This window comes from Vigna radiata, chromosome 7 (genome assembly GCF_000741045.1).
Source record: "Vigna radiata var. radiata cultivar VC1973A chromosome 7, Vradiata_ver6, whole genome shotgun sequence".
Taxonomy (NCBI): domain Eukaryota; kingdom Viridiplantae; phylum Streptophyta; class Magnoliopsida; order Fabales; family Fabaceae; genus Vigna; species Vigna radiata.
This window is the reverse complement of record NC_028357.1, coordinates 53,230,043-53,247,110: the sequence shown is the minus strand read 5'-3', so window position 1 is coordinate 53,247,110 and position 17,068 is coordinate 53,230,043. Positions and strand designations below refer to the sequence as shown.

The window sequence follows — 17,068 nt, the reverse complement described above, 5'->3', positions numbered from 1 at the left end:
TATAGAGGTACACGAAAAAAAGGCCACACAAAAATGGTATAGCAAATGTGGAACTGATGAAACCTTTTTCATTTTATGGCATGAGTGTAATTTACTGGAAAAAGAAAAGAGTAGTATTTTTAGTTTCCTAAACATCAAAATCATGCAAAAATAATTCTTTGAAAAGTACACATTAATAAACTGTATTTATGCTCTAGTATTATGCAGATATAAATTTATTATCACGCAGGATCGTCAAATATTAATAATCATCCGAGAATTACTTATTTTTAATATTGATTATTTATTTATTACATGAAACAAATGATGTGGTGAGCAGTTCCCGTATAATTGTAGAAACGAAGGTAAGTTGTTGAGTACTGTGTCTGGTTTTGTGGAGATGAAAATGAAGCAAAAAAAGAAAGAACTGTATTAACAGATGGAAGTTATTTTTACAAGGAGAAAATTGTAATAATGAAGAGATGAAGAAATCAATGGTAGAGAGATGATTGAATGCAGAGACGATCGACAGGGATGAAGAGAAGTTGCTGAGCAACGTCCTTGAACTGAAGAGGCCCTTCGTTGCATTTTGAGAGAAACCTTGCAGCTTCTTCCTTTGTCAATCTAACCCTTACTCTCACTCCTTCTTTTTCTCCGACCACCTCGTCACTACTCTCCTTTTCATTTTCTTCTCCCATGATCGTCGCTTCTACCTCTGCAAACCGCACACTTTTCTTCACCCTCTTCCTCCTACTTTCTTTTTCTCTCGACTCATCTCTGTAAACACCTTTTCTCACTTCCACTGCCTCAACTTTTGCTTTTCTACGTGACACTTTTCCACCCAAGCATGCAAACATGCTTCCAATCATACGAAGGAAGAAATGGGAAACAAGAGTCTAGATTGTTTGGTTAGTGATGCTGAGCAAAAGGGGCATGGCAAAAAACTCAATTTATAACCATACTTTAGGATTTGTCTTCCACAAGTTTGAAGTGTCAAACGGGCATACAAAGAAAATATACAGTAAAACCTCTTAGTTCCATTTCAAATTTCATTAGCCAATGAGAGAGAACTATGCCTATCTTCCCAAGAAATTTAGTATCTATAGTGTTATTAGTCAAGTTCAGGTGATGGACTGTCAAATTGTATGTTTCTCTTTCGTGCATCTTCTGCATACCGAACTTCAAAAGACCACACTCTCCTTGTTGAAAGGGTCAATAAATATAGTCCAACCGAGGGTTTTTTTGGAATTTCACAATATAAACTGAATCCTTGAACTTTTTGATGATGGATAGATGTTATTTTGTGATTGATCCGTTTTAAATATTTATTTAAATATAAATTTAAATAGATCAATAAAATGACACGTATTTTATTGTAAAAAATTTTTGTTAAAATATGATTATTGTCACGACTTCTACCGTTTATGACCTTAGTGGCATTTTTTTTGTGCATTGGAAACGAGACAAGGATATTTTTCTTTTATACTTTGTATGGAACTATGGAACAAAAGATTAAGAATAAGAAGGTATGTTAGTATTAAGGAAAATGTTTTACCAGTGGAAAACTCCTTCTTAGGAATATTTTAATCATTAAAAATATTAACTTTTTATTTTTGAAAAGAAAATGAGAGATTAAAAAGTAAAATAATAGATATAAAGTGTTTGTAAAAATTTGTTTTATGAAAATAATAGTGCTTGTCCTCTTATTAATGACTAGCTTTTATTTGTGAACTACTGCATCATAAGAACCCAAGACACAAAATTGGTCAAACTTTTTTAAGCGCGTGATGAAAATTAAAAGCTATTACATAATTTGCTGGGCAAAGTTCTGTTTTTTACTTGGAAAATTTACACTATATTGACTTATTTTCCTTAGATTTCTTCTTCAGTCTCTGTTGAATACCAAATCACGGTATCTTAGAAAGTGATAGGAAGAACGAGTCATGGAGAAATTAAGCAACGCGCTTTGGATTGAAATTAGACTAAGTCAATATCATTATGTTTCTAAACCATAGTTAGTTTGTGATTTCCTCTTGTGTTACCATGAATTTGGAAGATTGCAATTAGACTAAGCAAAATTATTGTCTCAAACTAGAAAATCATTGATTTCTTTTAATTTATTTTTCGAAATTTTGTTACATATTCAACAGTTTGTTTGTGGATTGAGTTTATGAGAAAAAAACATGGTGCCTTCTGAAAATGGTTTTGTTTGAGAAGCTAGTTGAAATTTGATAATTACGACTTCTTGGTTATAGTATAATCTAAAGATATTTTATTTTAATTTCTTTTATATATTTATTATAGTGTAATCAAAATAAAATGTGTTTTTTAAGAGAGAGAGAGAGAGAGAGAGAGAGAGAGAGAGAGAGAGAGAGAGAGANAGAGAGAGAGAGAGAGAGAGAGAGAGAGAGAGAGAGAGAGAGAGAGAGAGAGAGAGAGAAGAGATTTGTAATTTAGGCTTGGATATTGTGAATTATATCAGTTTCATAATGTATAATGATGAGTTAAAAAATAAATTAACTTTTAAGATGAATGTATATTTTAAAATGGGTTATCCTACTCTAAGCAATGGCAACATTGTCTTTACAGAGTCGAATTCTGATTATCGATATATGGTTAAATAATTTAAGTCTATTATTATTTTATTGTTTAAAGTTAAAATAAAAAGGAATTTATAATTAACAATTATAGTACAAAATCTAGCGTAAACAAGCTTCTCAGTAAGTACGCAATTTTTAAATTTAAGTTTGAAGAAACAGTAATGATAAAAGAGTAAATAATTATTTTATAACGAGTAATTACATGAATTCAAGAAAATAGTTACTAAAATGATTTTTTTTATTATAAATAAATATTAAATTTAAAAGTTAGTAATTTAGAGAGTAAATTTGGAAAAACAAAAGAGGATAATAAAGAGGTGTACTCTTTTTATGCATAGTTATAGATAATTGAAAAAAAAACAATTGAATGAAAAATTGTTGTTTAATAAAAAATTATTAATTTGAATTGATTTAAGTGAATTGGTTTGAATTAAACTTGACAGATGTATATATGGTTAAAGAATAACTTAAAACGAAATAACTTTTGCACTAAATAAAAATGGATAACAATGGTTGAAAAATAAATAGATGTAACAAAATTAATATAATTGAAAATCAAATTAAATACATAAATTATAATATTTGTGTGTATATATATATATATATATATATATATATATATATATATATATATATATATATATATATATTAGATATAAGTCCAAGATTTCATATTTTTATTTTGTTTCACATGTGTTGGTGGACATATCATTTGTTTGAATGAACTGTTCAATGCTTTGTCAAATATATGGATGTAAGATTAGTCTATCTATACACTGAATTTTCTTTGAGAAAATGAATTAATGTTGATGTAGATTTTAAAGATGAAAAGTTTAAATGGAATTATGGTCATGGCATGTAACCGTTACACATAAATTCAAATCATTGCAACTTTATTCTCTCTTCTTTTAACACTTCTTCTCTATTGTTAGTTTCACCTTAGTTTCTCAGTTTTTTCATACTCATCTCCATCAAATTTCTTCTCACTGCGGACTTCACACTTTACAAGTTTGAATGTTTCAAATCTCAATCCTTAGTTGTAAAACAAAAAAATCACAACATTTGAATCAGGAACATGACAACATATCAATAGATTAATAATATTCGACAAGTTTTTCGGTTAGATTCTTACTTTCTTCACATTTTTTTGCTTTATTATATTATATTCATATTTTATAAAACAAAAGTGCTTTTATTTGTGCGTGTAAACGTTAAAATAACGTATCTTTTAAGCCAAATATTACCTTTTAGTCTTATATTTTATTTATTCATTATATTTAACATATCTATCGTCTTTTTATCTATTTTAAATAGAAAATAATACTTTAACCTACATAATTCTTTTATATTTATTTAACACTATATTTTCTTACAACGAAATCTCATAATATTACTTTATATTTTACTGTTTATATAGTTCATTAGAGGACAGCGGAACAAGAATCTAGCAGTGGAAACAACGACCGACTAAGCAGTAAAATGCGTTGCCATTAGATTATTACAGGACGGTAAAAGATAGTATCCCGTTGGCATCACGTCCCTTTTCAAACCAAATTCCAGACCCACACCCCGTACAAAAAGACTCCGCGTTCCCCTTTCGAACCCCCGAACCACAATCGACACAGCACCAATCGGGATCCTCGCGCTCTCTCTTCTCTCCGTAACCGTCACCGGCGATCTGAATACGATCCAGCTAACAGATCTCATAGATCCGAATGGAGAATCTCATCTCTTTGGTGAACAAAATCCAGAGAGCTTGCACCGCCTTAGGCGATCATGGAGAAAACACTGCACTCCCCACACTGTGGGACTCTCTTCCCGCCATCGCCGTTGTCGGAGGCCAGGTCACACTTCCGATGTCTCTCTTATCCACTTCTCTTCTCATCTAGCAACGAATCATGACGAATCGTGTTTCTTTCTCTTTCAGAGCTCAGGAAAGTCCTCCGTCTTGGAGAGCGTGGTCGGCAAAGATTTCTTACCGCGTGGATCAGGTCATCGTCGCTCCACTTCTCTCTATGTATTCCTTTAATCGATGCTTCTGATTTGAAACTCACTCGTCCGATTCGTCTTGCAGGGATTGTTACGCGGCGACCGCTGGTTTTGCAGCTTCACAAGATTGAGGAGGGAAGCAGAGAGTACGCCGAGTTCCTACACCTCCCGAGGAAGAGGTTCACCGATTTTGGTACTTTTCTATTCTCAAGTTACAATTCACGACCTCTTTATTTTTTGCTATTGCTCGTAAATAAATAAATGGTTTATATGTATAAGCATCTCTCCAAGGTTGATTTAATGTTGTTGATGGACTTCAGTTTATGTATTACTGTTATTAGTGATGATGATCTTTAATTTATGTAGTTGCTGTGAGGAAGGAGATTCAAGATGAAACTGATAGAGAGACTGGACGGACCAAACAAATTTCTAGTGTTCCGATTCATCTTAGTATATACTCACCTAATGGTGCGTTTGAATTTTGTTTTTCTGTGACAATGCTTAGTAGATCAATCACACTATCCGTTTGTTTGACTTTGAGCGACCTCTTGGACTATTGCAGTTGTTAACTTGACGCTCATTGATCTTCCCGGGCTTACTAAAGTAGCTGTAGGTAAGCAACTAGTTGACATGTCTTTACTGTCGATGATTACCGGCTATGGGAGTTCTTAATTTTTATGATGCAAAACATACTGACTGATCTTTTTGCGAAAAATATAGAGGGGCAACCGGACAGTATTGTGAAAGACATCGAGGATATGGTTCGCTCCTACATTGAGAAGGTATGGTTCATTATAATGCTGTAATTGGAAATGTCTCGTTTAAGAAAGTAAGGAACACATCGTTAGCAAGCATAATTTACATATGATTTTTACAATCATCATTTTACATATCTGAAAAACTTTACTTGGAAAGCAAAAATCTTGCTAGTGTTTATTTTTTTCTTCTGATTTTTAGCTTCACAATAAACATTTTTTGAAAAGATGTTTCCATGTGGGAAATATTCTATGCTGAATTTGATCTTAATTTGCAGCCAAACTGTATAATTTTGGCTATCTCACCAGCCAATCAAGATCTCGCAACTTCTGATGCAATTAAAATTTCCCGTGAAGTTGATCCTACCGGTAATTTCAAAATATTTCATTTTCTTTCATCTTTGAGTACTCTTCATGTTGCATGTACTCGTTGGAGTTTTTCATTTGTTATTGAGTATTCATAACCGATGCGATAATTTGTTCATCATACAGCTATATGTGTGTGTGTGTCTTGGAATATCTTTTAAAATATAAATATAAAAATATTGTAACTTGCAGAGAAAATAGAGAGATTAAAATCGAACAGAAATAGCCATTGCAATTTATAAATGAGGATGTCTATGTATAGCCTTACAATCTATTTGAAATTCTCAAAATATTTAATTTGCCATTCAATTTATTTTAAATTTAAATTAACTAACTAAAATAAAACATCAAGGATTAAATCTGCAAAAATAACAAAAAACTGTCTACACTTTAGTATAAAATCTAATTTTAGATACGCCAAAATATCTTAATTTTGACACTCAACTTTGTGATTTGACATAGAAATGCCAAGTTTGAAAGTTTGAGCTCTATGAATTTCAAACTTGATGTTCTAAGTGCTTTAGACATTATGTTAGCAAGTTGCCCATGAAATCTCATCAACTTGTCTAGATTCATGATCTTCAGCTAAATCTAACTCCAAGTAAACACTATTTCTAGTCATTCAATATTTTCAATCATAGTTATGCTTAAACCAATAATAAAACAAAATGGAAAAAATAAATTTTAAATCCATTTGTTAGCATTTGTGCAACTTTAAAAGTTTCTAGCATGTAAAGAACATCTGTAACTTTTGTAGTTAAAATCGAGATTTAACTTGAAAAATTGTAAGATCCAACAATTTTACATAGTATTTTCAATTTAGATCTTATGCATCGTAGTAAAATCCCTAGCATCGTCAGATTGTAAAATCGTTTTGATTGCCGTTTTATCTAAATTGGCCACCCATTCACCTTTTCAAATAAATGGATTCAATTCAAATAAACCTAAACCTAGGTCACCTGTGTGTTGTTAGCTGCAACATCAACCAATTAAAAATTAACGTGATTAAAATTCACTCCTTCTTTTTTTTTTCAGATGCAACACTATTCACTTTCTTGGTGAATGGGGCTTCAATTAACAAAATCCAATTAAAATTTAAGTGTTTCCCTTTATCTTCTTGGCTGAATTAGTCTCAATTAAAATGAAATCCAATTAAGATACACACACACATAGCATACTTTTGTGGAAAATAAAATCTACTATCTGTTTTATGATTCCACGATTTATTAAAAGGATAATGATATTTAGACAACATTTTTTTGACAATATTTGAACATTGATTACGTGTCAATCTGTGATTGGTCAAAAATTACTCCTCAATAGTGTTTATGATTATTATTATTGATTATGGAGTAATTTTTGACCAATCACATATTGACATGTAATCAATGTTCAAATGTTGTAAAAAAAATGTTGTCTAAATATCATTATCCTTATTAAAAATAGGTTTGTCTTTGTACCAACAATTCTTTAGCCAATTTGTAATTCCTAAAACATATAACTTGCCATTAGATTTATTTTAACTTTAAGTTAGCTGAACAAAACATAAAAGATCAAATTTGCAACGATTACAAACACTATTCAAACTTTATTCTAAAGTCAAATTTCAAATTAGGAAAGATAAAATGATAACAACACACCACTGTTCAAACTTCATTCCAAAATCAAATTTCAAATTAGGGAAAGTATCATAACTGTGGCAGCATATATTTATCACAATTCAATTAAGAAAATTAATTGTTTCAATAACACATTATCCTTTGAAGTGAGCCCCCTCACTTCAGCAGGGCCAAATTCTCATCATGGTTCTAATTGTTTTAATTGTTCATTGTTAAAAGCGTCATATTGAAGTGATCAGCTTAACGAAAGTAAGTTGTTCTAATTCTTGGTTTATTCATTTCAAATTTTTAGGGGAGAGGACCATTGGAGTTTTGACAAAGATTGATCTTATGGACAAGGGCACTGATGCTGTTGATGTAAGTCAAACAACTGTTATATCAATACCAATATAATGACACAGTGATAATTAATTGCAAGATTAGGGATTCTCATAACTATGGAAAAGGTGCATGAAGACATTTTTTTTAATGCTGTGATCATCTATGAAATATTTAGATTTTTATACCTCCCTCCCTAAATGCTGCTCTACTAGTTCCCTTCTTTCTCAAGAATGGCCTTCTTTTACTGGAACAGCAAGAGTGCCAATTATCAATCAATCACCAGAATTGACTGTGACTTTCCTTAATTGACAAAAATGAGCTTGGTTTCGATTGAAACCAAATTCATGTTTATTCTTTTAACAGAACTATTTGATTTCGATGGACTCTAGTCATGGTTTCATATTGATCAGGAAGCTAATGTAGTGTCTACTAGGCTTATGATTTTACAATTTGAAATATTCTTTCTACTACAGAATTGAACATAGTCTCATTACTTCATAAGTACTGATGTGTATGGCACATATATATTTTTTTCTCAGATGTTGGAAGGAAGAGCATATAGGTTAAAGTTTCCCTGGATTGGTGTTGTGAATAGATCCCAACAAGACATAAACAAGAATGTTGACATGATTGCTGCTAGGCGTAGAGAACGTGAGTACTTCAATAGTACCCCTGAATATAAACACCTTGCACACAGAATGGGTTCTGAGCATCTGGCAAAGATGCTCTCAAAGGTATAAAGATAAGATTTGTAGCATTGTTTGACTTATATTTAAATGTATTGCTTTTGTGCTTAAAAGTTCCTTGTTTTATGTCTCAGCACTTGGAAACAGTAATCAAGTCCAAAATTCCTGGCATTCAATCTCTTATTAACAAAACAATAGCCGAACTTGAAGCTGAACTAACTCGTTTGGGAAAGCCTGTTGCAGCTGATGCTGGGGTAAGTTTTCTCTTTTTAAAATCCATTGTTATTTCGTTAGTTCATTGGTCAAAAGGCTTTGTCCTTCTAAACTTCTGCCATTGTGCACAAGCTGTAAATATCCATTCCCACAATATGTTAGTCGATTTATTCATTCATGGTCGCTGTGGTAACATGAAGATAGCATGACACTCTATTTTCCGACATTCTAGCTTAGTGTTTGAAATTTTTAAATGACTCATTACCCATCACGTGCAGGGAAAGTTGTACTCAATCATGGAAATATGCCGCTCATTCGATCAAATATTTAAAGATCATCTTGATGGCGTGTATGTGTTTAATTTTCATAATCTAGTTTTGTTTCAAAATTATCTCCGTGCTGCATTCATTTTTGGTTTCAAACTAACTTCAATTATTTGTCTAATCTACTACAGGCGGCCTGGAGGTGATAAAATTTATAATGTCTTTGACAATCAGCTCCCTGCTGCTCTAAAAAGGTTGCAGTTTGATAAGCAGCTTTCGATGGAAAATATAAGGAAGCTTATTACAGAAGCTGATGGATACCAGCCTCATCTAATAGCTCCAGAACAAGGATATCGCCGGCTCATTGAATCTTCTCTAATAACTATTAGGGGCCCAGCTGAGGCAGCTGTTGATGCTGTATGATTTCATATGTGAATCATCTAATTTTCGTAGCTGATAATCACTCCTCAATGGAAGTTTATTTAGATATAAAAAAATTTATTAATTGAAGGGCCTCCTTTTACTTATTGTTCTTAGCTGACAAATTAGCCTCTTTTTTGATTAAATCATTAAAAACCTTGAATTGAATTTCAATCTTCCCAAAAGTTTGTAAGTTGATGAATTTTTCAAAATTAATATTTTGTTGTATTGTGTGGTTTTTTCTTGATTGATTTATTTACAAATTCCACTTGAATCTTTTGCTAATTTGTTCATGCTCATTGAAGTGTCATTTTAAATGCTCCCAGGTTCATGCCCTGCTAAAGGACCTGGTTCACAAAGCTATCAGTGAGACTGTGGTACGTTCCTGGCTATACGTGTTAAATATGTCTGGAGTATTTCTTTTAACTTCATTCGATGTTCACAAAGCTATTGTGAACTTTAGCATGTTCCTAGCAGTACTTATTTAACTTTTCTGCTGTACATGTGAGTGACAAGTTGTCGTACTTGTTAGTGCTCTGATGTTTTCACTAGCATTCCAGTGACAAAGTTCATGTTTTAATATCATTTTCAACAATAACAATAGCTTTCAATAGGGAAGGTTAGCTATGTGTCAGAAGACGCTTTTGGGTTCATCTAAAAAACAATTAATGTGATATTATTCACTTGGTAATACTTTTTAATAGTTTCTTTCTTACACTCACTCTACCAACCTGTTTCCTGGTTTAGAAACCATGCAGTCTACTCTTCTCACACGTGTCTTTAGTAGCTTTCTTTGCACTAGTTCAAACCACCTTAATTGATTTTTTGACATCTTTTTTCTCAATAGTTGTCACAGTAACAATCGTCAATTTTTGTGTACACATTGTCTTAACATACTGTTTTCTACTATTCCACCCTTCCCCCTCTTTTTCCCTTGTTGTCCATTTAACGACCAATATTTACTACACTAGAGTACATAATAACCGAATTGTAAGATGATAGAACTTTCCTTTTAATGCTTCAGTTTAGAAGTTGAGGGCATGCATTGATATCTAACCCTTTCTATATTTTGCTTTGCGAATTCTCAAATGGTTTGGTGAAAAAAATTAACCTGCAATAGATAGTGAAGATGACTTCAAGAGACTTGGCCATTATGATGATTTTTGACATAATAATAAACCTGTCTTTCATTATTAGATGAAATTTGTATGGGTTTTGTGAATGCTGATCTATTTTGGAATTTCCAAAGTAATGCAGACAGGCTTCAATTCTTGTTCTTTTCATGTCTTTTATGATTATTTATGATCAAACTATGATCTGAAATTTTACCCGCTTTTACTTTACACATACTGTAGTTTGAATCTTTTTGTTCCGCTAATCCAAGTTCTATGGATTCCCAATTTTCCCAGCTAATACATAACCTGACTGATTTACAGGACTTGAAGCAGTATCCTGGCCTCAGGGTTGAGGTTGGGGCTGCAGCTGTTGATTCACTTGAAAGAATGAGGGACGAAAGCAAAAGAGCAACACTGCAGCTAGTTGATATGGAATGTGGCTACCTGACTGTTGATTTCTTTCGGAAGCTTCCTCAAGATGTTGATAAGGGCGGCAATCCCACACATTCAATTTTTGATAGATATAATGATTCATATCTAAGGCGAATCGGTAAGTTTTATTCTTTGCATTCTCACTCGTTATATTACTTCTTTGTACTTGTAGTTTGACGTGTATGTTTCTCATTATGTTTGAAATGGACCACTAACTCACTTATAAACAGGAACAACAATTTTGTCGTATGTTAATATGGTCTGTGCTACACTGAGGCATTCAATTCCCAAGTCCATTGTCTATTGTCAAGTGCGGGAGGCAAAACGAAGTTTACTTGATCACTTTTTCACAGACCTAGGCAAAATGGAGGTAAGAAAAAAATGTTTTTCTTCCAAAGTTTGAGTTACATTTCTCTTTTAATCTTGATTTTTACCGAATATAGTGATCTATATTTATTCTTGTTTAAAAAATCATGTGCATTTATCATTTAATTTTAATCATTCAAGCAAGACCGGATGGGCAATGTTTAGAGTTCTTATTTCCTGCAATAGTCAATAGCTCTAACCAATGGTTACGTGATCATTAATTTTTAATTTTGATCATTTAGAGTGTTTATTTGATTTCTTGATAAAAAGTTGTCATTTGATATTGGCTAAATAAATTTAAGTATTGACGGTTTGCATAATTCGTTTTCTCAAGACCAAGCGTTTGTCCTCCTTGCTGAATGAGGATCCTGCAATTATGGAACGACGTACTGCTCTTGCAAAGAGACTAGAGTTATACCGGAGTGCACAAGCTGAAATAGATGCGGTTGCTTGGTCCAAGTAGATATGTATCTTCATCACGTTTGTACGAAAGCTAGAGTTAGTGGTTTTGCTATTTCCAGTTCAATATTCATTTTTTATTGTCATCTGGTCCATTTCTATTGTCATCTTAGATAGATGAGACGACTATTATGGAAAAGGAGAAAATTGATTTTTTTTTTTGGGTTATATATGGTGATTATAAATCTTTCATTTTTCTTAAAATATTAAAGTATAAATCATATTATATCTTATTGTTTTTTATAAAATTTTATTTATACAATAAAGGTAATATATATTTTTAATTCCCCGGATGATTAATTAAAATTATAGTTTATATTAAGTTATTGAATGTTGTGATATTTTATGTAAGTTATATAATGATATGTGTTAATTGGTATACATTAAAAATTGTATCATAAGAAAATTATCTATAACTATAAATAAGTTCTATATTTATTTATTTATTTATTTGCTAAGGCATTTATTAATAAACTGATGTTGATTTTAACATAATGATGTATTTAATGACTATTTTAAGTATTAAATATTCCTTAATGTTTAGTGTAAGTTAAACTTCTTATTATATATTTATGCATTAGAATTACCTTACTTTATTTTCACCTTTCATCCATTTATTTTCCTGGAATTCTAATGATTTTAATGAATAATTAATCTTTACAATTGGATTAAGGAATGTGAGTTATTTATTAGAATAATCATATTAGGAAAGAATGAAAAGAAAAAAAATAAAACAATTAGTTTTTAATTTCAATTATTTACTGTGCAATAAATATTCTTTATTTCTTGATTTATAAAAGGGATAATGTTTAGAATAAAATAATACAAAAATAAAAAACAATAATAATAATTAGCGTAAAAGCTTTAATAGTTAAATAAACGTGAACTGAATAATTTTATACAAAAGAACTAAAAAATGGACCAATATATCATTACAAATACATTAAATAACAAAAATATAAATAAAATAAAAGTAAAAGTAATTGAATAATAATAAGAACATGAACTAATAAAAGAATAAGTATATTACAGAAAATAAATTAAATAAAACATGTTAATCAATAAAAGTAATAGTATATAACCAGAACAAATACAAAATATTAAGAAAAATAAAAATAGTAAGAGATAATTAAATAATATAAATATGTCATAAAATGTAAGGACCACTTACTACATAATTAATAATAAATAAAATAAAAATAAATTAATAAAGAATGTCTGAAATTAAATTAAGTTACATAAGTACAAATTAATAAAGACATAAATACATAACTTACAATACATTAAATAACATAAGTATAAATTAATAAAAAAAATCCACATAAAAAATAAATTAAAGGACATGAATATGAATTTATACATAAATGAAAGTAAATTAAATAATAGAATCATAAAACAAATAAAATAAAATAGTGTATGGGGATGACAAATAAATTAGTCTCTGTGAAAATCATGTGAAGTCATCCATATTTAGTGAGAATAGGAATGATAATTGGATAGATCGGGTATGAATAATGCATAATTTCGAACTGCCTAACAAGATCCGTTTAATTACCTGTCTAATTACGTATATCGTGTTGATATCCATACAAAAAAATATTCGTGAATACTTGTAGATGCTGATAAATGTTTTTATAACTTTTAAGTTTAAATAAAATTACTTAATCTGGAAATAATGGTTATATTACTCTCTTATCTAAGAAAAAGCTATTATCACATCATCCGTGGAAGAAAGTGAATTGTCGTTTGTGTGTGAAAGTTTAGGGTGTGTTCTTTTGTAGTGATGGGAAGGAGATGATTTGGGAGATGATTTGAATGGATTTGAGTTGAGGATAATTTTTTTTTTGTTTTTTTGAGTGGATTTGTGAGTAATTGAGAGTGGATTTGAGAGTAAAATTTATGAGAATTAGTGTAGGATTTGATTGATGTGATAAATTTAAAAAAATAGTTTAATTGGTAGAAATTAAAGATTACCAAAATGCCCCTGATTATTATAATATTATACATAATATTAAAATTTACTATAAAGAAAGAAAAAAATAAAAATTAAATTTTAAAATTTTATAATTATTATTATTATTATTTAATGCTTGCAGGTTCGTTGTTTGAAATTTTGGTTCATTAGATTCTTAAAATTCATCAAACACTATTTTGGAATAAATATTTTTACTTGAAATTAATCCGGTAAGTTATATTTTCATACTGCAAAATTGAAAATTATCAGATTAGAAGAGGGCAAAGATGGAATTTCATATTAAATCCTTTCAAATCTCTGCATATCACCGGGTGATAAAAAAGTATCTATCCTGTAAATCGTTGCAATTAATTACTCGCAATTCCCTCTAAACAAACACCATTTCATTCTTCAATCCATCTGTGCAAATCAGCTTAAATAGTAAATTACCTAGAAACGAACACAGGCTTAGAGATGTGGAGCTGCCATTTTAGAGAACTAAATAATTAGTTAATTTACAAAATTAGATAATTTAGTTAACAATATCAAAACTATTCCAAATTGATATTTTAAAACATTCTAACTATTAATAGGTTTCCTTCACTTTTATTTATTTATTTATTTATAGACCAGTGAAAACATTCACTCTTTTTTTTATTATTATAACACAAAATGTATCATTACAATAATTATTAAATTATTTTTTATAAAAAAGTAATCATGAAAAATTTAGATATTGTCGGAATTTTTATTAATAGAAGAAGATATAGATATTTTATGTATACAGTTATTGTTCTAAAACTGTAATCTAATTGGAAAATGATATTTTGACACTAATTTTTTGACACCATTTTGACACCGCACACGTGTCAAAATATGGTTGGACAATTTCAAATTAAAAGAAAAACTTTGGTTTTTTTCTTCCAAATATACCCTTGTCTCAGCTATTTTTAATTTGAAATTATCCAACCACGTTTTGACACATGTACGGTGTCAAAATAGTGTCAAAAATTGGTGTCAAAATATCATTTTCCAATCTAATTCCCACGTCGTGAAACAAAACTGTTCTAAATAAGTAGAGTTGGTTGGGCCCGGATTTCGATCGAAGCAGAATTCCTGAAATTGGCAAACCGTGGGTAACGATCACTTTTTCCATTTCAGATTTCTTGGCTTAGATGCGAATATGCTTCATCTTCATTTGAATTTTAAATCTTCATTTATAGAATCTTCAGTGCGGAATGCGCCGCAGTATTCGTGTAAAATGCAATTGTTTTATCTTCTCCAACATTAAACTGTTCTTATCCATGAACAATATTCTAAAAAATACCATGGATTTGACTTTATTGAATATCCTGATGCAGGGCAATTAATTGCTTGATTTCCTGACAGATACTTGATACTTTCTTTTCTGATAGTTTCTTGAGTTGCAATTAGAAGGAACCCATGGCATCTGAGAGGGAATCTTTTGACCTCTCAGGACCTTTGCATCTGACTAATGTCTTCTGGTAAGATCTTATCAAACTAAATATTCTGCTTCAATTAATTATTTTTCGGTGGTTTCTGTCTACATTTCTTATTCACCACTGATTTCTGATGTCTAATACGATTATCAATTTCGTGATTATACTTGATGAGAGGGACGGATGTGTTTGGTGGAGGCAATGCACAAAGTTCGAATTTTTCTTTTCTTAATCGTAAATTGCCCCTGTAATTTGAAATTCAACATAATAGATCAATTTACAATGAGTATGACCCCACTGTGAAACTAATACAATATGGTTTTACACTTTAGGTATGAGATTGTGGTTTCGTTGGGTATGGTTGATGCTGCCACAGTCACAGTCTTGGAACCCAAAAAGCCTTGGCCATTTATTCCCTGTCTTTACCAAGAAGATTCGTCATGGAACTATGACCATGAAATTTTTCAGATACCTGTTTTTCTTTATTAGACTGCGTGTATTAAAAGCCTAATACACATAGGATATACCTTTTCCATGGAGCTTCAATATTGAAAATTCTTATGAACTCAGTAGTTGTATGCTATGATTTGTGTATTTGACATATCTGGCTCATACAAAATAGTGTACCATCTAACTCAGGGATAACTCGAATCATCGGATGACAGTTGCTGCTAGTTTGGTCCAAGGTGTTTACATTCTAGAAAGGGATAGGCAAGAAAAACGGGAAGGTTCAGAGGCCCTTGCACCTCCTTGGTGGAAATTCTTCCAATTTCAGCTGCTCCGTCCGCTTGTAGACGATGTTGATTCGTCTCTCTTTGGAGCAATATATGAGTTCAGGCCTTCAAATTCTCAGCAGAATGATACTTTATATAGAAGTCCACGTTATGTGATTGCCTTTAGAGGAACTCTAACCAAATCACACTCAGTTTCGCGTGATGTTGAGTTGGATATCCACTTCATCAAACAGGGCCTTCATCAAACTTCTCGCTCTGAAATAGCTATTCAGGCTGTCCGAAACATGATAGAAACTGTAGGTGATTCAAATGTTTGGTTGGCTGGACACTCCCTAGGATCAGCAATGGCAATGCTGACTGGGAAAACAATGGCCAAAAATGGCATATTTATTGAATCTTTTCTTTTCAACCCACCATTTGTATCTGCTCCAATTGAGAGAATCAAGGATGAGAGAGTGAAACATGGGATTCGATTTGCGGGCAGTGTGATAACTGCTGGACTCGCCTTTGCTATGCAAGCCAAGCAGCCCAAGGATTTATCTGTTGATCCATTTGCTGCTCTGGCTGCCTGGGTTCCAGGTTTGTTTGTGAATCCATGTGATCATATCTGCTCGGAATATATTGGGTACTTTGAACACAGAAGAAAAATGAATGACATTGGAGCAGGAGTCATTGAAAGGTTAGCAACTCAAAATTCACTGGGTGGCCTATTGATGAGTGCATTTGGAAAGGAATCTGAACCTCTCCATCTCATTCCTTCAGCTTCTCTGACATTAAACGTTACCCCTTCTCGCGATTTTAAAGAAGCTCATGGTATTCACCAATGGTGGAAAGCTGACTTGCAGCTAGAACACAAGCTCTACAAGTACACGTAGTTCCTGTACATATCTATTGTGATACATGTAACATGTAAGTTAATTTTCTAACCCCATTCAGAGATCTCAGTATTATGTATTTGTTATCAATCGTCTCTCCCTCTTGTGTTATTTAAAGAGTTTTAATGAATTAACCATCTTCTGGAAAACCTTTTTCTCATTCACTTATTTTTCCGTGTTATGATCATATCAGGAACCACTGCTTCTCTTATCACATAACAACATGATATAACCTCAAAATATACAAAATATCTGAACCTTACCAAAAAAGGGTTAAGTATCACACCAAGGTTTGTCTTAATGAATAACTCAGACATAATCCTACCTCGTCTACTTCTGTCTTACTTTTTATTTCAGATCAACGGGGCTCTGGAAATACATAGCCCCATGTATGTACCAGGCATGCTATAACAGAATATCAGAATATAACTGTAAAAGTTTGAACATTTTTTTTAGCAGAAA

The 17,068-nt window shown here is 31.4% G+C and overlaps 2 protein-coding genes across 8 annotated transcripts; both read left to right on the top strand.

Moving 5' to 3' along the window:
• Positions 1-4,111: 4,111 nt before the first annotated feature.
• Positions 4,112-11,753, top strand: LOC106768894 (dynamin-related protein 5A). Its single transcript, XM_014654270.2, has 16 exons — positions 4,112-4,423; positions 4,507-4,570; positions 4,654-4,761; positions 4,935-5,036; positions 5,131-5,181; positions 5,289-5,350; positions 5,602-5,692; positions 7,601-7,665; positions 8,169-8,363; positions 8,450-8,569; positions 8,807-8,877; positions 8,983-9,208; positions 9,538-9,588; positions 10,648-10,876; positions 10,989-11,128; positions 11,459-11,753. Exons 1-16 carry the CDS (start codon positions 4,295-4,297, stop codon positions 11,585-11,587), a joined length of 1,833 nt encoding a protein of 610 aa, XP_014509756.1. The 5' UTR covers positions 4,112-4,294; the 3' UTR covers positions 11,588-11,753.
• A 2,828-nt stretch (positions 11,754-14,581) lies between these two features.
• On the top strand, positions 14,582-16,747 carry LOC106766933. 7 transcript variants are annotated; one of them, XM_014651725.2, is made up of 3 exons: positions 14,582-14,669; positions 14,953-15,042; positions 15,637-16,747. In XM_014651725.2, the coding sequence occupies exons 2-3, from the start codon at positions 14,981-14,983 to the stop codon at positions 16,604-16,606; spliced, it is 1,032 nt and encodes a 343-aa protein (XP_014507211.1). In that variant the 5' UTR covers positions 14,582-14,669; positions 14,953-14,980; the 3' UTR covers positions 16,607-16,747. The 7 variants fall into 7 exon arrangements, with proteins under 7 accessions (XP_014507211.1, XP_014507210.1, XP_014507209.1 ...); XM_014651724.2 differs by having other exon boundaries at positions 14,589-14,673; XM_014651723.2 differs by having other exon boundaries at positions 14,614-14,673; positions 14,899-15,042.
• Positions 16,748-17,068: the final 321 nt, after the last annotated feature.